Here is a 23,378-nt window from a genome sequence, read left to right as displayed (position 1 = left end):
ATTATTTTTCAAGTTTCTTGAGACCTGGCACATCCCTCCATTCAGTCACCTACAAAGTATTTCAGCTGCTTCCTGCATTAGAAGTGAACACGTCACTGAAGTTTCCCTTCCCAAGAGAGTATGGTTACAGTGTTTTTCAATACTCCCAGAAATAGCCCCATGAAAACTGGTGCCTGAGGAAGCACGAGTATTTATCTCCAACAGGAGATAGTTCAGTAAGTGAAATTTCTCAGAGGAACAGGCAAAGTGATGGGAGCAGCAGGGCAGAAAAAAGTTCGGGTTATTTTTCTAGACAGACATGCATGCCATTATCGGGGAGTGAATGAGCCATATAGGTCAGTGCTTCAAACAGTGCATAAAAATGTTACCCAAAGGAGTTAGGGCACTTTACTGCATTTGTGTGGCTGCACTGCCATCTGGTGCAGTCTCCAGTGATTACAGTCACTGTCCAACAGTGGGGTTTGCTTTTTCTTTTTTTGCTTAAAAAACCTGCCAAAGGGCTACAATAGGAAGATGCTGTTACAAATGCTAACAATCGGGTTTAGTTACGCAAATATATATGGGGATGTTGGCCCATGGGTGTGTGATAAAAGCGTTATCAGTGGTCAAGCCAAGTAAATCATGTCAGCCCTGTAACGTTAGCGCACGATGTACTTCCGTCCCAGCCGCAAAGTAGGATGCCTTTGCTTTAACTACCGTGACCGAAGTTTCTCTACTTTGCTGTTAACTTGTTAACCTGTAGCGCCTCAGTCCTTGGAAATGACCCTCCGATTCGTGTCACTGGATGACCTGGGTTTGGAAGAGCAGCCTTCGGAGCTGGTGGGGCGGCCTGGCCTGCAGCCCCCAGGGGCACGAGTCTCTCCCCGCCCCGCGCTCCATGATGGCGCTCTGATACTTACACACCGGCCAGGACTTCCTCGCCAGGCAAAGGATGTCGAGCCGCTCCGATGCCGCTCCGACAGGAGGCCTGGTGCGGGGAGGACAGGAGGCGACTGGCCCCGGGTGCTCCCGGAGCAGGGTGCAGGCCGCCCTGCCGCCGGGCCGGAGCCCGAGGCTAGTGTCCTCCTTCCCTAGGCCGCGCCCGTCGACCTTTCCCCCCTATGGCTAGTGTCAAAAAGCGTTAGCAACGGTTCATTTTCCGTTGCTTTCTGGGGCTTGGCCCGCCACCTTGTTTCCACACTTGTCTCTGGAAAAGGGAGTGCTTAACCCCCCCGAAACCTCAGATTCTCGAGCCACCCGCGAAGGTTTCGACTCGCTCCGGGGCTCCCTAGGGGGGAAACCTCGGTAACACACGTAAAAACCGCACGATTCCGAGCGAAGCCGCCGCTGGGCCGCGACCCCCGCGTGACGCAGCTCCGGCCGCCGCCGCGCGGTGGCGCCGCGGGGAGCCGCCCCCGCACCCCGGCAGCCGCCCCGCGGCACCGCCCACCGGACTACACTTCCCAGCGTGCCCGCGGTCCGCCGCGCCGCGCGATTGGCCGCCCCGGCCGGAAGGGGCGGTGTCGCGCGCGCCCGCTGGCTGGCGGCGAGGCGGCGGCGGGGCTGCGTGGTGCCCCCGTCCTAATGGCGGCGCTGAAGTACGCGGGGCTGGAGGACACGGACAGCGAGGAGGAGCTGCCGCCCGGCTGGGAGGAGCGGACCACCAAGGACGGCTGGGTTTACTACGCCAAGTAAGGGAGCGGGGGGGCGAGCCGGCTCCCCTGGGGGCGGGGAGCAGGGAGCGGGGAGCGGGGGCTGCCCCGCTCTTCGCCGCGGCGCGGGGGAGGCGGGAGCCGCCATTTGCCGCCCGCCCTGCGCAGGGCGGAGCTGCCGGCGGCGGCGGCGGGGCCCGCGCCGGGGGTCGTTGCGGCGGGACCGTCCCTCTGCGGCTCCGTTGCCGCGTTTGGTGCCGCCCCTGGCGCCTGGGGGCGGGCGATGAAAGCGTGGCCGAGGTGGGCTCGGTCCCCCGCGGCGGGGTCTGCGCCGCGCCGAGCCCTCAGCGCGCTGCGGGCCGAAGGAGGCGGGCCGGGAGGTCGGTCCTGCCTGGTGCGCGGGGGACGGGCGAGCGCGGCGCCCACCGCAGCCTGCGCCTTGTGCGGAGCGCACCGAGAGGCGCCCGGCTGCCGGAGCGAGCTGGAGCGCGGCTGTGGCGGTGTTGCGAGGCACTTGGTGGCTCAGAGCGTGGCTTTTATGTGCTGTGGGACGCAGTACAGGTAGTTGAGCCTTACACGGTGCTGCGGTTTTCTCAGTTTTCCTCCTTGCAGGAATAGAGAAGAGATACGCGCAGTAGAGGTTAAAAGCAGTAAGTACTCGCCCCCAGCTCCGCAGTATACCACAGTTTTGACAAGAGATACAAATTTGCCTTTGGCATCATCTACTGTGCCACTTCGAAAGCTGTCGTGTACCCACCCATTGCGAAAGAGTGCTACAGGATTAACTCAGTGGAATATACGTTTGTGTATTTTCTCCTCTCATATGGTTTCCTATAACCATGCTGATCCTGGAGTCTGTGTTTCAGTTTGTTTAAAGCTATAAGGTTTACTCCCTTCCATAAAAAGGGGGAAAGGTATAGTGCAGACAGCCCGCCTTATCTGTAGTGAGTTGGCATCTTTCTCCCAAGCTCTGTTCCGCAAACAGTAGACAAAATGCTTTTTATTTTATCTGATATTTGGTTTATAAGCACTGCTAATTCTGTCTAGTCAATTATTGATCTTAGGTCAAGTTTCCTTATATGCCCTTTCCCTTTAGAAGCCCTTTCAAAAGGGAATCACTGGGTGATCTTAGAAAGCTTGCAAAATAGTGAGGTTTCACTTCTTGGGATTGTTTTTATACAAACAATTAATTCAATAGGCCTGATTGTTAGCTGTTGTGAATCTGAATTAACTCCATTTAAATTAATAACAAGGTCAGTCTTTAGCAACTAAGAGTCTTGCCAGTGTGTGTAAATACAGTTCAGATGAAACGGTGTTATGCTATTGCTGCCTTTAATATAAGCTCTGCACCTGTATGTTACCTTTGCAGATTCTGAAAATGTGTTTTTAAACCTCATCAGCAATATGAACTTTAGACTGAGCTATAATGGAGTTACTTTCATTTAAGACTTTTAAAGGTCTTTGTGATGAGCCGGGTGTGCACGTGGTTAGTTACCAAACCTCAGTGGGCGTGCATTTGTTTGTGAAGATATGAGAATCTGGTTATGTAGCTCACATCAGACAGGAGTCAGGAACACTACGCATAAAGTAAAATATGACGATTTTTATTTTACAGGAGGAACTCAGGATCTTATTTATCTTTAGAATGTGAGTGTCCTGAAATTGAAGTGCTACTGCAGGTCATACATATGCACCCCTTTAATCTTAGACCATCTAGTGCTGATTTCTATAATAGAGTTTGTGTGCTGCTTACTGTGGCCCAACTGCCTGTTATTTTCTCAGGCTGAAAAAAATCGCTTTTGTTGTATATACTTTGCTTTTGGTACCAAATCTGGAGTTTAGTGCTTGCCTGTGTATGCGTTCAGTAGCTCTGGCTATCTTTATTTCATACTCAGGCAGCTATCAGTTGTGATGCTCTTTCAAATAATCCCTGCCTGACTCTTAAACACTTGGTTATTGTTTAAAATAACTGATGGAAGATAAAATTTTAATATCCAGACTGATTTCAGCACTTTGGATCTGTTAAGACCTTAACCTTGTTTGTATGCGCATCACTTTGCTTACTAGTGTGCAGTGCAGAAAATCTTACGGTACAGTTAATAAATAGTTCATTCAGTTACAGTGATTTCAGTGGAAAAAATGGTCTCTGAATTAGAAGATAAGATGTGATATCATTATCATCCATATTAAATAAATGGGCCTTCAGCTTTAGACAGGAAAGTGTATTAAAAGCTGCTCATGTAAAGATCTAAACTTGTTTACCTAACAGCTTGCAAGCCAACATGATTAGAAACGAGTTTTAGGAAGGGGCTTTTCTTGTTTAAAAACTTCTAATATTATTTTGATTAGGTTTTGATAAAGTATTTTGTTGCTTCTTCTTTCTTCCTCTTTTCTTGCAAGGGCCAGCGTCTTTAAGAGAAGTTGTCTGAGTCTGTCTTTAATTACTCGGAGGGGTTTCTTTATTCTCATTGTAAGCAGCAAGACTTAGGTTGGAAGTCAAACCTTTACTGTCTGGCTAGTTATTTTTCCCTCAGAAATGTGGCAAAATGAAGATCTGTTAACTTCTAGCAGCACCTTTGAAGTCCCTTAAATAAGGGATTGACATGTTTCTTTTCTTTGTGGGAGACAAGCCATGTTCTGTACTGTATTTAAAAAAAAAAAAAAAAAAAGCCTGATTGAAGTGCATCAGAATGAGCATTGTTAGGCTGCTTTTAATCTTTCTTAAACTTTTTTTTTTTTTTCCAGTCATCTTGAAGAAAAAACACAGTGGGAGCATCCTAAATCTGGAAGGAGGAAACGTGTTGCAGGAGGTTTGTGTTAAGCTTTTGTAATGTAGTGAAATTATGTTACAAGCAACAGTCAGAGTCTTTGCAGGAACTAGATTTCACCTTGATCTCCTTAATTGGCCCTAGGCACATAGTTAAACCCAGCTTGCAAAGCGTAGCTGATTTCAGTGGGGCTTTACCCATGTCTGTGTACAGTGATCAGTTTGTGGATTTCTGACTTTCTGGTAGTGCTGCATAAAGCCAAAGTACCAATTCTGGGATAAAGAGTTTCTTTTACTGTGGCTTGTAAAGCATACTTGCAGGGTGGAATTCTTCGACTGGGTTATGATCTCTCAATGCCCATCAGACAGTGTTTATAGTTGGATTATATTCCTTGTAACTGCCCATCGAAGAATAACACAAAGAGAACTTCCATTAGTTGCCATCTTACTCATTTTTCCTAATCCTATTGAACCTCTGTGTCAGGACAGGAGAGAGCATGGGGTTGCAGGATTCTTCCAAAGGCATATGACTTGTTAAGGATCTTGCCTTAAATTAGATCTTCCCAGAAGTTTTTCTATGGTGTACTTGGGGTTATTTCTGAAAAGTAGAAAAATGAAGCTGAATAACTTACGTTACTCTACCTAATCTGAGCTGGAGAGTGATTTTTGGAGAAAATAAGTCTTCATTAATATGATTTTAAATAGCTTAACCAACAGGATATTTGAGGAGAAAGCTTAACTGAATGTGAAGAAAAACATGGATAGCAAAGGAAGTTGTTACATCTGAAGGGCTTTGTGTAAAAGGATAAATGGTGAAAAAATTTTAACATTTTAAATAAGATGATACTACATGGATATTAATAATACAGAAGTGACTGTTATGCTCGGTTTGGATCATGAAAACAGAAGTGGATATTATAGGAGGGTATGCCAGGTATTAATACACAGTTGACTTTTTTGATCTCCTTCTTTATTTGTCTTACTCTGGCAAAGAATTAAAGCCCTTAAGGAAAAACTGTTTTGTTGATGAGACATACTACTTTTGGCATTGGTAATGTGAGTATAACTAACTGGAATGTTCTCAGTAGATTTTGAGTCATCTAAAATACAATACTTTTCAGGCAGACTTAAAAATACTGGGGATACTATCTGTTACATACTTCCTTGGGATGTTTTACAAAAAGACTTATTTTCTGAAAATTTGTTATTTTTGTTCTCTTACCTGTCCTTCCAACCTCCAATTAATGTATCCCATCCTCATTTCAGTGTTTTGGTCTTCCAACTTTTGGTATGTGATATCTATAACTCTTCCTATGCTGTTTAGTTCAGTATTTTGTCTGTTTACTTTATCAGGATAGATACTGAACTTCATGGAATATAGAGATTTGTATATGTGACATACTAGGAAGCAGGGTCACATTTTGCTGCTTTGTGCTATAACATGAACTAATCTTCAAAATAATTTTTAGGGTACCTTTATAATTAATAGACTGGTCTTTACAGTTGTTCCGGATGTCTTGTATATGGTAGTTTTAGTAGAGAGCAATTGCATGGTGATTAGGGAAGCAGTCCTCCTTTCAAGTTCCAATATTCAAATGCAGCAGGTAGGTACATTACACATAGAAATAGTGCAGACTTTTGCCAACTTTTGTCTGAGAAATTGCTTAAACCTCAAATCTGACTGTGCTTTAATTCCTGCAAAAAGACATTTTTTTCTGTGTTTTCTAGATCTGCCATACGGATGGGAGCAGGAGACTGATGAAAGTGGACAAGTCTATTTTGTGGAGTAAGTATGTGAAAATGTAGGATATAGACAAGTAGGTGGGCCAACTATATTTCACATTTGGTAGCCTTTTTGAGTTACGATACTGTGATAATATCAGCTAGTATTACAAAGAAACTCATAATCAAAACATTAGAATTCAAATGTAAATTTTACAGATGCAGTAATGTCTAAACACCCACTTGTAGTTTATTGAATTCTTTGACAGGCACAGAAATATTAGTTGGGTGACAGATTAGTGACTTACATGTCAACATTTTCAAAATGTTGACTATCTTCAGGCAATGTTTATGTAGGTTCATTTTGTTTATATGACTTCACATGTAAACACTGTACATATAACTTTAAAAGTTACCCAGAACTCTATGGATGATTGTTGACATTGCAATAGAGCTTAAAAGATACAAGATTGAAAAAAAAATTGCTATAGCACTGACTGGCTTGCAATCTAAAGCACAGAAGGAAAAGAGAGAGCAAAGATTGAACTAGAGATTTTTAGAAAACTAAGGAGGAGGGACTTCACAGAAGCAGAAGGATGTTTCTGGAAACATTTCTTTTCTGTATGGGAGCACTTCCTTTCTGTACCTTTTCAATTAAAAGGTCAAAATGGGATGATTATCTCAAACTGAATTGTAAAAATGAAGAATATTCACAGTCCAAAATTTTTAAGTGTAGCCTCTCTGTCCTATAAGTAAGGGTTGAAGACTGAAAGTTGCTGCAAAGTGTCTCTTCCTAGAAATTTTCTGAAGAAAACTAAAATTCCATTACGGGAGCATCATCCTGACCCCAGTTATGCCACTTGCTGAGCTGATTTGAAGCTATTTGTTTTCAGTTGTTTCAAAAGGGTACTGAACTACATTTCTTATCAGTATCTTGCTTCAAGAGAGTGGTACAGGCCCCTTTCATAGAGCTCCTTAGAGAACATGATCTTCCCTAATGCAATGCAAATTTTCCTGTGACAGAATTCTGCTTTATAAATCAGGGGCTTATACGAATTTCAGAATGGGGCTGTGAAGCACTTGAATACAAATCTTAATGAACACTATTACAATCAGAAGAATGATTAATAAGTAATCCAGATCATTTTAGCAAAACTGAGGAAAAAAATTTTGATTTTTGGGAATGTAAATAATTCACTGGAATTGTATGCAACAGTGGTCGAAATAGAACATTTAAAGTCTAAATGAAGAGTACAGAGGGTCAAAACAGTTGAATTTTCTGTTCTTTTACAGCCACATAAACAAAAGGACTACTTACCTTGACCCAAGACTGGCATTTACAGTTGAAGATAATCCAGTAAAACCTACTACTAGACAAAAATATGATGGAAACAGTACTGCAATGGAAATACTTCAGGGTCGTGACTTGAGTGGAAAAGTGGTTATAATCACTGGAGCAAATTCAGGAATAGGTAGGTTAACATTACACATAAGGTAAAATATGGCGATTTTTATCTTACAGGCAACTCTGACATAATGAATTGTTTCTGGATCTGTACTTGTAGAATTCAAACTTGTTCTATATAGAGGTTCTTATAGAACCTCGAGCTAGAAAACTTTTTTCAGGTTTGTGTACTACTATTTTAAAAATGTGGAGAAAGTGGAGTCCAGAGGAGAGCCATAGAAATAACATCAGGTTTTGAAACAACAAATTTTGTCTAGAAAATACATTTAGAGGCATTTTATGCTATATAAATATGTAAAAGCCTGCTGTGAAGGGAAATAGAATAGTGTCATTTTATGACCTTGGTGGTTAGGACAGGGCGGAAGCCTTGTACTGCTACAAGAGTGTTCAGATAGTGTTCAGAAAAGCTTTCTAATGGCAACAGGTAAATGTGGGAAAAGATTTCACAAGCAGGCTATGGAATCCTCATCTCTGAAAGTATTTACAAGTCGAATTGATGATGAACTTGTGTCAGAATGGCATGATTGCTGCTTTGGGGCAAAAAATAGTGTTGATGTCCTTTTAAAATCCCTTTTAATTCCATTTTCTATGACAGTTTCAAGCTTGTTCATAAAAATCCTTTTAGACACTTATCTAGTCAAGGTATCTGTTCATAATATTTTTTCCATAGCTGGTAAGTAGTTGAGTGATTCTTATTAGCTGCTTTTGTTTCAGTTTTATAATGAAGCTTTGGTGCTTAGGGGCTTTGCTGTTTTTCTTCTCAGAAGACAGGATTTCTTCTCCAATTGAATTTGCTAGGCTGTTTGAATTTTCTCTCTGCAAATTGCACAGGATAGCTGTTTTCTATTTCTGTGGCCTAAGTCCAGGAAGGAGCCACAAATATTAAAATACAGGTGTGATTTGATGTCAGATATGAACTTTTCTGGCAAACCCCGCGATCTACCTAAATAATAAATAATTGTTAATCTTCATTCCGTTTACTGTTCATAGTTTTATTTTGTGGAGGGACTTCATTAATACTGAAATAGTCCTTATGCAGATTATAATTTGGTGTCTTTTAAGAGCAGGATCTTGACTTAAATGTGTCTGTGAGGATGCTGGAAGAGCCTGAAGATTGCCTGTGCAATGGGTTAATAGCAGGACTTATCATTGAATCATCTTGTTTTTTACCCTTTAATTATTTGAAGGGAAGTGTTATCTAACAGGAGTCAGATAAAAAAATTTAGAGTTTTATTGTAGCTTACAATTTTATGCCTTATCAGCACATGTCCTGCAACCGTTGCTTGATATGCTACTATAGATTGGTATTGCACTTAGTGTAGCAAGTGTACTTACCTGCCTCAATGAGGAATTCGTTTTTTTTTTCTGGTAAGCTTTACATTCCAGATTTTTAGTACAGCATGTCTTTAAATTGCATCCAGCAGTAGAACTTGCTCTGTATGCGACTGTTCAGTCTCAGAACATTTAAGAATTACCTGGGCTCAAATATGATTTGCCTTCAGCAAGAGCTACCATTCAGACTTGCTGAATGAAAGTGTTTCATATACAGTGAAAGATTAATCCAAGATGTATGATGCTTTTGTCAAAACTTCTTTTTTCCTGTTTTCCCCCTTAGTTTATAATCCGTGTTAGTCAGAAGGAAGTAAACATGTCTTTGCGCCAGATCTTTGTTGCCTGTGACTATTGACTATAAGAACAAGCTATTGCATGTCAAGAGCATCTGAAATGACAGAGGACTGCCATTTATTGGTACCTGTTTGAGCAAACTAATCAGCTGTCTGGGTAGCATATATGCTGCAGTGTTGGCCTGGTCTTTTCTTCTATCTCATGTTACAAAACATACACTTTAGAGTGTGTGTGAAGTTTATGTACAATTCAACTGTACGTAAAAATTTTTTGGTCCCTATAAGTAGGTGAGGGCAGGATATTGCCTCTGGTCAGAAGCGTACCAACGACAGCTGAAGCATTAGTGAGGTAAGCCTTGGGCCTCTGCAGCAACCTGAGATTAGGACATAAGGAGTCCCGAGCTACCAAGTTGAGGTAGGAAGGACATGTGGTTAAGATAGTGTTATGACCTGTGTAACTCAAAACTCTTGTGCATACCATGTTGCATTTAATATTGCTGTCATTCCAGGCTCTGTGCCTGATATTATTTACCAATTGCCATGGAGCAAGGATTAAGGAGAAAGCAGTTCTAGGATTTAGGCTTCTTATGTATTCTACATTCTTTTTTTCCTAAGTCTAAACTAGCTCTTAAACTTCAGAGAAAGGAGACAGTTTGAGAAAGACTTGTGCTAAATGTGACTTCTGGTAGACCTGTTTAGAGGAAGAACAAGGTTCAGATGCCTTGGTGTTGTGTGAAGAGAGCACTCTCCTTTTGGGTTTGGCTAATGGTGTTCTCGTGCAATTAATTTTGACATACTTGGCAGAATTTGAAGTTTTGTTGAAACTGGTTTGTCAGAGTCATTAAAATAAGAGTCTTAGCTTAACTCTGAACCATGCTTTGTAACTTTTGGCAAAATGCTGTGAACATGTCTGTGTCATGTAATGGATCACAGTGTAGTGATCCCTATGAGTTTTAGTATGTCTACACAATTCTTTGGTTCTCCATGTGGAAATACTGATTAACTCAAGCAGAGCACTTCCAGTTTTGGAGCTTATTCCCAGTTAGCTTGGAAATCCTATGTTGTGCTCCGTTTTGTATTGTAGATCTTCCTTTTAAACTCTTTGTGTATGTTGGAGAGAGACTATTCCCCTCCCTGAATATTTTGAGGAGTAAGCAATTACTGTGTTTTCAGAACACTAACATGCTCTAAGTGGGAAGTGTGAATGTTTTCAAGGAAATATTGCTGAGGAAAAAATGCTATTCATTAAGCAAAAAGTGATTAAAACAAAATGGCTTGCTTGTTGAACATTTGCACCTAATAATGTAAAAAAAAAAAAAAATCAGTAAGCTGTTTCATTATGGTCAAAACTCATTTCAAAGGTGTATTTGAAACTGATTTTATAGTCTCTGTAAATGGGTCTTTTACATATGTTGCTGAGAAATTTTTAGTTTCGAGACGGGTAGAAAAATATCAAGATATAAGTGGTTAGGCAGTAGTCTATCAAAATGCAGAAAAGTGCATTTTGAATTACCACATTGCTGGATGCCCAAAACAAAGTTTGGACAATGAGGATCCTTTTAAAGATAGATGAACATAGAAAATATTTTATTTTTTTAATTAATCCAAATGCACTGCTTTGAAAAATTTGAAATAGATCAACAGATTCTAAAATGATATTTCAACTGACTTAATTTGTGAACTTAATAAAAGGAATCCAGTGTAGCTTGCCAGAAATTTTTTTCTCTTAGGAGTTGAAAAATCTCCCCATGTTCTGAAAATAGAGAGGCTTGCTTTATTATTGAGGAAAAACATTGGATGATTTCAACAGAGGTAGGATTTTAATGGCATCACACATACTGACTTCTCAAATGTTACTTTATTGCCATTAACTTCTCTATCATTTCTGTAAAATAGGGTGATGCTCTCTACTCTGTGATGGTTCTGGATAGATCAGAAAATCTGTTCAGTTCTTAGTTTTATTACTTTATGCTATTAGAAAATGATGAAGAATTCAGGCAGTCTATTTCAGAGAACTGGATGTGGAAACAAAGTGGTGCTTTCTGTAATTCTCTGTCTGATATTTTCCTCCCAGTTAGGTCCTTTTTAATGTTTAGCTTCTGATGCACAGCTAGCCATGTTTCTCCCTTTGCTTCCATTTATTCCTATCCATTAAGGAATTGGACAGTAAGAATTTCCTAGATCACATATCCACTTTCTTCACTTAGTCCTTAAAATTGCTGCAAAAAGTGTTAATATATTTAATTTTTTAGTACTTTTTTGAACACTTCATTAGTTTTCATTAGTAACTTGGAAAAGGTTAATGAATTGCTCAGTTCTTAACGTATAAAGTGATACTGCTTAAAAAGTGAAAAGTTTTCTGAACATCAGTTCAGCTACAAATAAGATGCTTCTCTATGCAAGTCTGTGCTGTGTTTTTGTATGGACAAATCATACTTTATAATTTTCCACTAGAGGGCTGTGTTGCTCTTTGAAAATCTTAAACAAAAGAGGCTTGGTGGGTTTTTTTTCCTGTTTTTGGTAATAGCTCCTGAAATTTTTGTTGTTTATGTATTCTTAATTATTAGTGCTAGGAGTCAAAATTTTAAAAAGCATGTTATCTGTTTCTCTAGGTTCTGTTTTGTAAAAGATGATGTATTTTCAACTGCACTTGTAAGCAATCTTCTCAAATCTGACATTTTTTGAATATTATTTCTTTTTAATATCAGGGAGACAGTAGTGTAGCTAATGTGATTTTGTATGAGTTATATAAATATTGCTGTCTGTTCTTTAAGGTTCACATAGCTACATGACCTTGAAACTATATGTCCATGAGCTTTATGTTCTGTGCTGGCTGCAGTTGCATCTAACCTATTGTGACTGCTAGAGTATGCATGAGTAGTAAAATGTAACTAGTATTGCAGTATATTATGAAGGGACAAAGTATGCATGTTCTGTGCAGTCGGGCAGATTCTACAAAGTATTTTTTTTAATGCATTTCCAAGGTTTTATCACAATGCTGTATTAATCACAATCAACCTATTGCTCAAACTGCAAGTCTCATTTTTTGCTATATGAAGGTCAGAAGAAATCTGTTAATTGCTTTTGTAAGGGATGCTTGGATCAAACACAAATTATCTGAAGAAAATGAAAAACATTTGGCTTTGAGCAGCTTAATTTGTTCAAATACTGAAGAAAATCCAGAAACTTTAACCATGATATGAGTTACTGTACTACTTTTCTTGATTATGCTTTACAAGAGATATTGCAACTTTATAATCATGGAGATATTTTTAGGTTGTTCTTCAAAATTATTGTCTGTTATGTTTTGGTTAAATGTAGTTCTATTTTATCTGGTATTTTTTGTTGCTGTGTAATGTAGAAGGATCTGAGGAGAAAATTTGTATAGTAGATACTATTAATCAGTACTTAAAAGACAAGAGTCACTGTTCCAGTGATCTCTAACTCTACATATACTTCTGGCATGAGAAATTATTATATGTCTTTTATTTCTTGTACAGAGCTTAAGTATTAGCAAGTGCTGTCATACTGATGCCAAAGGTTGGAAAATGTGCTTATAATTTGTCAGAATTAAACATCTGTTTTATGACTTAACAAGCTGTTTTGGATAACTGGCCCTCTAATTCATAAATGATAAACACATGAGTTTTTCTGCTTTATTCCTCTCCCATAGCTTTTTTCTCCTGATGAATCTATTGGTGCATTATGTTTAGGTGTGGAAAGCTGGCTTGACATAGTTAATAATAAAAAGTAGTTACTGCAAAACTTCTGCAAGTCAGATTGTAGCATAGCGCTTAGTTTTTTAAAATCGAAAAGTCTGATTACGTTACAGTTAAAAATGGTTAGTAACTTTCAGGAGAAGATGCCATCCTTTACTAAAACTTGCTTTTACAAACAAAGGAAACACAAAGCAACCTGATCTTTCTTCACCACTAAAATACAGTTAGCAGCTATGTTCTTTTGTCCTTCCTTTTAAATTGACTTATGCTATACTTACTGCTGACTTAAGTTGCCTTAAACAAATGTGACCAATACTTGAGGATCAGTTATATGAAATCAGGGAAGCAGATTCAGTTATGTTCAGAACAGAGGTTTAGCTTTATCAGAACTGAGCTGTAGTAGTCTGTATTCCCACTATCGGATATCATAGTTGATTGCAGTAAGGGCTTGTATATATACGCAAACGTAACTGAACATTGTGAAACCGTAGAAGGTAACATTTTGACAGTGGGTAACTTGATAATTTGCTCAGTATTATTCATCGTAGTAACATATAGATGATTAGATTTTGTTCACACATGGTGGTGCTTTTGTGATAAATACAAACTATGTAGCTCTGCAATTTATCATGTGCCTTTCACTGCATCACCTGTACCTAATTCAGAAATTTACCTCATATGGGACGTTGCTCACAGATGCATAGTGTTCAAATAATGTAGAATGGCTGCCTCTCTTAAATCATTCTGCTTTGAAAATACTAGAAATCTTTGTCTCTCTTTTTCTGGAAAAATAAGAGTAAGGTTTCGGCAATCTGGGATGTAGGAGTGTTAATTCCTGGACCAACGACATCTAAGATCTGATACCATCAGAGTGGGAATAGAACTCTTAAACTACTGGAAAGCCAGGAATCTCTCTTGAGAAAGCACATGGTGGTTATGTTAATTCAGGAAAGTCCTAAGATATTTGGTTTTTCTGTCATAATTCTGTTGTACAAAAAATGTTGTTTTCAGTAGCTTTTTACCCTTATTTTGTTTATCAAACTATAACTGTATCAAACTATATGTGGTAGTTAAGGCTGTAATTAAATGACGCAATGCACATGGACAAAGTGCGTTTGTTTGTTTGCTTTCATGCTTCATACAGGTAGAAGCCAATGAAAGTTTGTTTTATTGATGTGATATTGTATAATTTCAAATTTTCTGAATTCCACAAATCTATCTATTTTTCTATGTAGCATAGTACTGTTTGAGCACTTCCTGTATTAGTATTGTTCTGAATCTAGATTTAAGAAGCCTTGTTAAAGGCAGATGTGGTGAACTGTTGTTGCATTTCTTATGCCAAATGAGGAAGAGCTATATGCTGCCCCTAAGAGGAGGAAAATTAAGCTTTTAAAGATTTTTCTTTAAATTTACTGTGAAGACCCTGTGAGGTCTCCAATACATGCTGGTTAGCTTTTACTAATATGCCTTAAATTTACTGGCAACATAAAGAGACAAAAAAAGATGGAAAGGAACGCCTTTATTTTTTAAGAAATCAAAAATTGACTGTTCTGTACCTGCAGAGAATAAAATTTTCTGAATATGGGAACCATCCTAGTCGCACAAGTTCCCGAGATTATTTGTGGATGACAGAACATTTTTACTGAGGCTGGCTTTATCAGTCTTCACACAAAGAAGGTAACATTTGCTGAATCCTAATTAGACCAATGAATGGTCTCATTTGAGTCAAATACGGATCATATGGGAGGAATAAAACAGACCCTTGCAAATACCATTGAGGACTCTCATTTTAATAGTATTAGTCTGACAGTCCTAAATATGTTCATTGTCTTTCACTGTACTGCATGGAGTTTAGAGGACTAAGCCCACAGATGTTTGTCTGAATCTGTCAATAAGGAATTTTCAGCTCTATTTTAGAGCTGGATCACCAACTCTCCTTTAAAATACATGAATATTTTTCTTTGAAAGTACAAGGCTTACTTTCTGATTTCTCTGCTCTGTTTCCAGATGAAGTAGTATTTAAAGCTATACAACTGGCAGAACTTGTACAAATGAATTGCTCAAGATACTGCTTGTTTCAGATTCACTTCATGATTTCTTGTATGGTTTTGGAATTTTTCTTATGCTGTAGTATCTGAATTTTACCAATCTTTAAAAATTCAGTCTGTTTTTGTTTAGATAGTTTGTGTTAAAAAAACTAATCTTTAAGAGAAAATACATCTCTCTGGTTTTGTTTTTGTTATTTTTCTGAGTTCTATTCACATGCAAACTTTGTACAAAGATCTCTAAATGTAAACCTTTTTTGTATATTATGTAGTGTGTAAATGGCCAGGAAGTTTGCTTTCCAGTGGCTGCCTATTATTTTCATCCCTTTCTCTCATGGAGAGCAGAAAAAAGGGGTGGGACAGGTGGGACCAAACTTGTGGCAATACTTCCTGAAAAGTCCTGTCCTGATAACTAGATCTTTTTCCCAATTCAATGCAAAGAGCTCATCCTTTGAAGCAAAGTTGGCTTTTATAAATGCCTGAATTCCATTGGATTAGTAAGTTGAAACCTCTGCCCATTTTTATTAAGAAGAATTTCTGTAGTTATTTCTGTTGTAGCTGGAAGGAAGCTGGAGAGAAGGGAAGCAGTAGGGTTTTAGTAAGGAGATGCATCTTGTGTCTTCGTTGGGAAACTCCTTGCTTAACCAGTGTAACTTCTTGTGGTAAGAGAACTATTGTAGCCTTTGCATGGTCGTATGTTTTCATGCGGGGAGTGTTTCACATGTGGAGGATTGAAGTGGATATTATTTGTCGAAGTTTGGGTTCTAAGCTTATTGTGAGGCAGACAGAAAGACTAGCAGATATAAACCTTAGATTGATTATTTTCTTGACCAAGTCCTAGCTGTCCCAGAGATTTCTTTCATTGGATAATTTTGTATGTATTGGGCTTTCAAAAGCATGGGTTGTTCCTTAATGAACGTACTTTAGTTTTTTGTGAATTCTAGGCTCCATCTACCAAGTGTTTCACTACTGTAAGCAGCACAGTATATTAACTGAAAAAAGGACTGCTGGCATGTGTGCAGCTAGCATGTGAATGCTTTGCCCTAGTAGGATAAAATCGCCTCTCATGAGAAAAAGAAGTTACCCAATAAAAGAATAGTTTTGCAGATGTAACTTTTACAGTAGGGTCTTCTGCCAGCACAGCTGTGTTTAGGGACTGTACTTTTGCCATCCTTGACCAACAAAACAGTGGCAATGAAAGTTAGTAGTGTTTCCTGGTTATAAGCCCTTTTAAATGGGGTTTGGGTGGGGAGGATGGTGGGGAGGAAGCATCCTTTAGCTTAATACAGTTCGCTGTTGGACACGCAGCTGTGTTTTTTAGTTTCATATTGTTACTCTGATTTCAACAGATCTGATTAATTCTGTCGATGAAAACTACTTTGTTTAATGAAGAATTCATGGGAAAAATAACACAGAATAATTAAAGGGTGTATTTTTAAAGTAGTGATTCTCATGCATGGGCCGAACTCGATGTAAATTATTCTAAACCACATAAATACCCCTACGATAAAGTGTCAGTGTCTGTATAGGAGTTCTGTTGCTGGTTGTTTGTTACTTAAACACATTTTAAAAATACAAACTTACTTTCCTAACTTTTTCAGACATTTTCCTCACAGAAGTTCAAGGCTTTGTAGCAGGCAAGAATGTTGTTGTACCGAAATCTTGGGGGAGCGGGAGTACAGTTCTTCTACAGAAGAGGCTGGATCTTGCAAAGCAGTGTATTTTTGGCCAGAGTACATTGTGTGGGTAGTCAGGATACAAAAGCACTGTTTAGGGAGGGCTTTGAGGGGAAAGTGCCTGTTTTGATGGAACTTATAACTTATTCTTTTGCTGGATGTTAGTAGCTCTCGGTCATGGACCTGTACTGATGTATTTTGAAAAACTGAACAACTGCAAAAAGCTGTAATTTTTCAAACTTTGAATAATCTTAACAGATAGGGGGAGCTCTCTTTGTGGCTTTAATTTACATTGCTGTTTCTTGGAATTTTTACAATAGAATATAGTGATACAGTGTGTTTCATGAGTGCCATCACTCAGTTTATTCTGGCTTAATGTTATTAAATATGAGTATTGCTCAATTTTTACATAAGGCACCTACTGTCTACTGGTTACATATTGTAAATATTAAAAGGTCCTCTTGGACTTATGTAATTTATTTTTCTTATTGAGTAAGCTGGAAATGGTGTCAGATCTTCATATTGCTTTTTCATGTCCATTTTGATGAATCTATTTATTACTTCTGTAATGAGGAGTACACATGGTTGGTTAGCCGAGTTATTGAACTTCATCAACCTTGGCTGAAATTCACAATGCATGTGAAACTTGTTGTAACATGTAAGAAATTACATCTGGGCTAAGAGGTTCAATAGTGATTACTCCTTGTAATGGAATCTTTTCAAAAAGGATGGGATTTAGCTATTTGCCTGTGCTGTACCTTCTGGTATTTATTTAACACTGGAATAATATATCTGTAGAACAGGAGCCTTCATGTGTGATGCATGTTTTCTTATCTATTATGTAACCGTTAAGACTTCTCCATGGGACTTAAAATAACTTGATCGCTTTTCTAAATGTCTTCAGAAATATTTAATTTCGGGAAGGCTTTTCTCATTATAAACAAAGTTATAATATTGCACGCTTCATAGCCCAGAGATGAAAAGAACTTTTGCATGATTCAGTCTATCTCTTTGACAACACAAAACTACATGATCTTGTGCCTTCATGTTTTGAAAGCCGATTGCACTGCAAGTATTGTTTGAATAATCTTAGGTGTACATTTGTATTTTTTTAGAATGCTTGTAGATGGTGGGGACAGAAGTGGTTAATAAGTGAATACTGTTTTCTAATGACAGTATCTTGTGAGACATCTAGTGACTGTTTTCTAGATACTGTCAACTCTAGTTATAGCATTTATGTGTACACTAATAGATATGTTGTTTTTGGCTTATCACCTGAAAAATTCTTAATATCAATATCTATGCCAAGCTGTAAGGTCACAAGAAGAAAGGCTTTCAGCATCTTGTGTCCCTTTTGAGCTCTTCAAAATTGATTGTGACAAGGATTTATAAGCTTTAGAAAGTCAAATCTGAAGCAGTAAATCCCCACTGAAAAGGAAGTGAAAGGAAGCAGATAAGAACTTGGGATGCTAAAGACTGAAATCCTGACCTCATTGAAGTCAGTAGCAAAGCTCCTATTAAAATTAGTGAGACCAGAATTTTACCCAAATTACAGAATATGAATAGAATTGTACTGTGAGGAAGATCCTGATGTTATATCCATCTTAAAGTCTAAGATAGGGAAACATTTCTAAAAGGCAGTGTGTGACTTGAGACATTTGCTGCATTCATTTTCATATCTCTTAATTCCTAGTTTTTACCTCCTAACCTAGCTAGGAGGATCCCTAAAAACAAAAGTAGTTTCATCTTCTGCAACATGTTTTATAAATTAATGATATTTGCAGTTTGTGGTTCTGTTGTTGACCACACCCTAAGTCTTACTGTTTAAATAACTCCTTCGCATTCTTTTTCTATTTTTCTTCTGTAAGTGAAAGATAATTTTTCCCTCCTTTTCCACTTCTTCTATAAACTTTTCTTTTTAAAATGTGAGATCTTTGGAGCCCTCTGTTCAGCTGCATAGCCTCAGTCTTAGTTTTTGTGTTCATATAACTTTTGGCTGGCTTTGATTTCTTGCTGGACTTCTCATTGGCTTTTAGACCTTTTTGTTTCTTCAGATAACTCCCTCTGAACTGACTTTATTTTAAACGAACACATTCAGATTTCAATATTTTACATTTCCTCTGTTCTTTAGGGTCCTATTCTTTCTTAGTGTCCCCTTCATACTAGTTAAAAAGTAAAGTTAAATTATCTGGCTGTTATTCTACTTTCTGCATAGTAGTATCTGTGTGAACAAGGACTGTCACAGATCAGTTTTGGGTATGTTTATTTAAAATCTTCCACATGTACTTTGGTCTGAGGTTCACAGAAATGAGTGTTGCTTAGAAATCCCCCCCCTTCCCCCCCCCATATGTTATCTTTGTAGAAAGTATGATGTTTGCCTCCTCATTATTTGTTCTTTATCCAAACAGCTTTATAGCATATTCTTTAATTGGGATTCCCCTATTTTTGATGTCTAAAAACTCAAGTTCATAAAACTTGTGGGGCATCTTCTTCTTGTGATTGGTCAAAAAGCTGTCTTTGTGTAAGAAATCCCTGAGTGTTTAAAAGTTTGCTAAGAGGATCTCTAATCCAAGACAACCAAATTCATGAAAACATTAGTATATTGTGTATTCAGAGATCCAGGAGCCATGAAAGGTTCTGTTTCTATTCTCCTGCCGTTGGCTATCGTGAGCAGTATTTGTTGCTTCTGTACATTTGTATTTTCCAGACATTAGCTATGCTACTTAGGATTTTGGGAAATGTATGATTACCCTTGCTTTACAGATGGAGCAGCATATGGCTACAGGTATTGACCTAAGTTTATGGATTATATCCATGTCCATATTCTCATTTAAAATGGGAATTCGATTGTTCTTTTATGGGATAAAAAGAATACTCAATTGAGAACCAGTAAAATTGTTTAACAGAAGGAATAATTAAGATATATTAGAGTAGAAATTAAGGCAACTAGAAATGAGTAAAGAAAGCTTTTTCAAGAAAGACTTTTACTTGCTTGGGTCTGTATCCAGCCATAAGCAGTTGCTGAGAGGTGTGAGTATTACTATTGCAGGATTTTAACTCTGAAGCTAAATTTGGACTATTTTGTGCTTTACGGAAATATGCGATGAAGACTACCTGAAAATGTGCATGACCTATTTGGCAGCACGTTTTTGGTGTCCTGAGTGAATGAAAGTTGTGACATAACTTTGGGAGAAGATCTCTTTTATTGTATCCCTTTCTGAATCTAATCTGTGGTGAAAGGAACAGAGACCTAAGCTTCCTGATTCTGTTCTTTATATATGACATTTTAAACATTTATCTCTGGGGAAACAAAATGATGGTTTTGTATCTAGAATGCAAAGCAGATGGATGCTTCATAATGGTATGTGGTGTAATTTGATGAATAATATCACTTACTAGGCTTTACACACCTAAGTTGAAATTTAGTCACTTCCCTGGGGAACTTGTCATGGACTAGGCGGACTGACTATGAGAGCAGGAGTTGAACAGCTTGAACTCCGTGTGATCTTGAGAGAACTGTTCAACACTTAGTCTTGTTTTCCTGGTTATCAGTGGGAGTAATGCTTTTTGCCTACTTTACAGTAGTATTGCAAAGTATGACTCAAACCTTGAGTACAGTACTGTTGTCACAAGAAACCATAGTTTTTAGAAAATGTCTAGTATGTGTGTTCCCCTGGCAGTTTTTCTTGTTTTGCAGATGTAAATTTTTTGTAGGCATAACTATTTTTGGCTTGAATACACCGCTCCTTCCCCCCCCCCCCCCCCCAAATTGGCAAGGCCTAACTTTTTTGGAAGATGAAAAAGCTGACATCAAACACACACAGCTGTAATCAGCCATTCCCTTTGGAAGATTATTGCTGTTCAGCTCTCTGGTGGGTTGCCCACATTCCGGCTGTTAGCAGGTAGGCCTTAGATGTGGTCATATAAACAAATGTTATGCACTAGTTTTAGAGTTAGAAGATGTATTGTATGTTTGAATGCCCTAATTGAAACTGGGGCAAAGAAGGCTTTAATTTTTGCCTGTGGCCTTGTATAATAATTTAATGACTTCTAATTCTTACTTGTTTTCCGTTCTCCTTGCTTTTGTGTATAGACACGTTTTGTTAATACTCTTCTTATTCTTCATCTTTTGTTTCAGAACAACTCCATCTCCTGCCTTACTTTGTATGTCGGAACCACATGATGGATCATTTGAGTTACATAACAACTTCCCATCTCCCTCTTTCCTTCGTAGTTTAAAGCACGCCTAAAAGGTTTGCCAGTTTTGAACTGGGGAGGTTGGTACCCATTCTGTTTAAATGGATTCCATCTAATCCAGAAAAACTGGAATTTAAGAAGGTAACCCAATTCCCAAATCTCCACATCAGTTGTCTTGCCCATTGCTAGCTACCTCCTATCTGTCATCTCTATTTGCTTGCACCAGAACGAATTCTGGAACGATGAACTGCATCCTGTATTAAATTCTTTTCACAGGATCCTGAAATGACTTTTGTATTTTAATATCTTTTGCTGCTTAACTAAACAAGTTCTCGCCTCACGTTCCTGAAACAGAGGTGGGCAGTGGCTGCCAGAAATCAAGTAGTGTTGTTGTAATGTTCAGTCTGTTCCTTTTTTCCACAACATGGATTGTGAGCTCTTTAGAATGGGACCTAGCTGTGTATGTTTGATTCTCTCAGTGATAGCTTTTTTGTAAAGTAAATTGCGTGCTGTTCGGGACAGAATCCTGTTTTATCATTTATCTAAAAAATGCCTAGTATACATTTTGGTCTATTTCATTACTTATGTAACTGACTGATTATAAATAAATAATCAAATTTTTTTAAAGAAAAATAGTTTGGTTCAATTTATGCTGTAGTACTTTTTCGGTTTCTTTACATAAAATTGAGTATTTCTCATGAAATAACTTGCAGATTAATGTTTGGACGATCTAACACTCTAGCTGACAGCTCAGTATGTCTTAATTATTTTGCCTTGGATGAAATATTCCTCTTTAACTTTATTAAATTTACTTCTTATATTAACTTTGCACTGTTGTACTTGCCAAAAGGAGACTTAAAACATGTGACTTTTTTTGGTATGTTTAATTAGGATTTGACTCTGCAGTATAATATTGCTGGTTTATGGAAGAACAAAAGTGTACTCAAACTAGACAACTTCTGGCTTTTTTCTGTTTGCTTTGGTGGGGAAAGTTGTGTTGCCTAAAGCTACTGCAGATGCAAAAAGCAGCTTTAGAGAAGGAGAGCGCCAATCCCATTTCTCTTAACTTGGAACATTTTTTTAAAATCTCATTTAAAAAAAAAAAAACACCCCGAGAGACATTGTCAAAGATAAATTTAAAATTCAAAATTCTCTGCGCTTTGCTTAGGTCATCTGAAAAAGCTTGTGTAGGAAGGTGTTTTAAAAACAGCAACAACAGGAAGAAAATCCAAAGACCCTTGTTGGGAATGGATTTAAAAAAATACATGCCCCTCAAAACAGCTTTTGAAGCCTTTTTGAAGCTACTCCTGGATATCTGATCAAATATTTTTATAAACCTAGTTATGAATGCAGTTAGTCTGGCACTTGTCTGGAACAAAAGCCCCTCAGGATATGTGGATTCCCTGGAAACTGGAGTCTCTTTATGGTTGGCCTTTGATACTTACTACTAACATTAGGTAAATCCTTAATTTTTCTTTTTCTTTTTTTTTTTTTTTACATATGGCCATTGTGAGTTTTGTTGTCACTGCTGCTCTTTAGCTTGATTCAGCTTTGCTATAGAATGTCTATGAAGCTACAATAGCATGCACAGAAAAGTTGTTTTTTGTTTCATTAATGATATATTCAAGCAATGGTACTTACAAATACTGGTTTTAGTTAAATAAGCAAAAAGCCCTGATCACTATCCCTTAGTGACTAAACATTTAGAATGGTTAGCTAATGGGAAATTGCATGCCCTAAGTGACATGTCAAGTTTGGCTATTGAGATCTAATCTAGATTTCATTGAGATGGTAGTTTTGACCTTGACTTGCACTGTGAGCAGGTTTATCATATTCCTCTACTCTAGATCTTGGTTAAGGTTGGGAAGAGTTTATTTTGAAATATAATTAAAAAGAGTGTATTAACATAACTGTAGTCTAACAAAATATTTCCTTTGTCCTTTATGAATGTAAGCTTATGTCAATCTGAATAAATAATTTTAGCTATGCTTCCCACCCCCCAAATAAGTAATACAAGTCGCACTAAAGTGAGTCTCACTTGTTTTGAAACAGTTGCTAGCTCAGGTCTCTTTTTAAATGTATGTAACCTTTTCATGATTGTTTGACTTATCTTGGTAATCGTACATGTAGATGCACTTTTAGATAAAGGTTATCATTTATGTCTAGACAATGTGAAGTGTGTGCTGAGTTGCTCATATTCAGTTGCCTGTCTTCTGCCATGCTATGGTGTCTGTTACAGAGGAAAAAATTGTATAAAGGCAGAAAAAGAGACTAGCTCTAATAAATTCTCATTATACATTAAATTATAAAGCCAAATGCTAAATTCTGATATCTTTCTTTTAAATGCAACAAATGATTTGTGTTATAAAAAACTGGCTGATTTGCTTGCAGGAAGCCACACTGTCATATTTGAGGATAATCAAAAGAAAGCACAAACTTCTTCAATGCTTGAAGAAACACTGAGAATAAAAAAGTTCAAATAGACCATTCTTTACTTGCAGATCAGATGTGACAGCTTGTATAAATGTCTG

At 38.1% G+C, this 23,378-nt stretch overlaps 1 protein-coding gene across 11 annotated transcripts in view; it reads left to right on the top strand.

The window, feature by feature from the left end:
* Positions 1-1,504: 1,504 nt before the first annotated feature.
* Positions 1,505-23,378, top strand: part of WWOX (WW domain containing oxidoreductase) — a 524,615-nt gene continuing 502,741 nt past the window's right edge. For 5 of the 11 annotated variants that reach the window (XM_067302450.1, XM_067302449.1, XM_013941162.2 and 2 more), the window contains exons 1-4: positions 1,836-2,192; positions 4,377-4,441; positions 6,127-6,184; positions 7,414-7,592. In XM_067302450.1, the coding sequence (XP_067158551.1) occupies positions 1,915-2,192; positions 4,377-4,441; positions 6,127-6,184; positions 7,414-7,592 (580 nt within the window). In that variant the 5' untranslated portion in view covers positions 1,836-1,914. Of the gene's footprint in view, positions 1,671-1,835; positions 2,193-4,376; positions 4,442-6,126; positions 6,185-7,413; positions 7,593-23,378 lie in introns of those variants that run through there. The other 6 variants (XM_067302453.1, XM_013941165.2, XM_013941163.2 and 3 more) reach the window with 3 other exon arrangements.

This window comes from Apteryx mantelli, chromosome 10, assembly GCF_036417845.1.
Source record: "Apteryx mantelli isolate bAptMan1 chromosome 10, bAptMan1.hap1, whole genome shotgun sequence".
NCBI lineage: Eukaryota > Metazoa > Chordata > Aves > Apterygiformes > Apterygidae > Apteryx > Apteryx mantelli.
The sequence above is the reverse complement of the archived record's forward strand: the minus strand, read 5'-3'. Positions and strand labels throughout refer to the sequence as shown.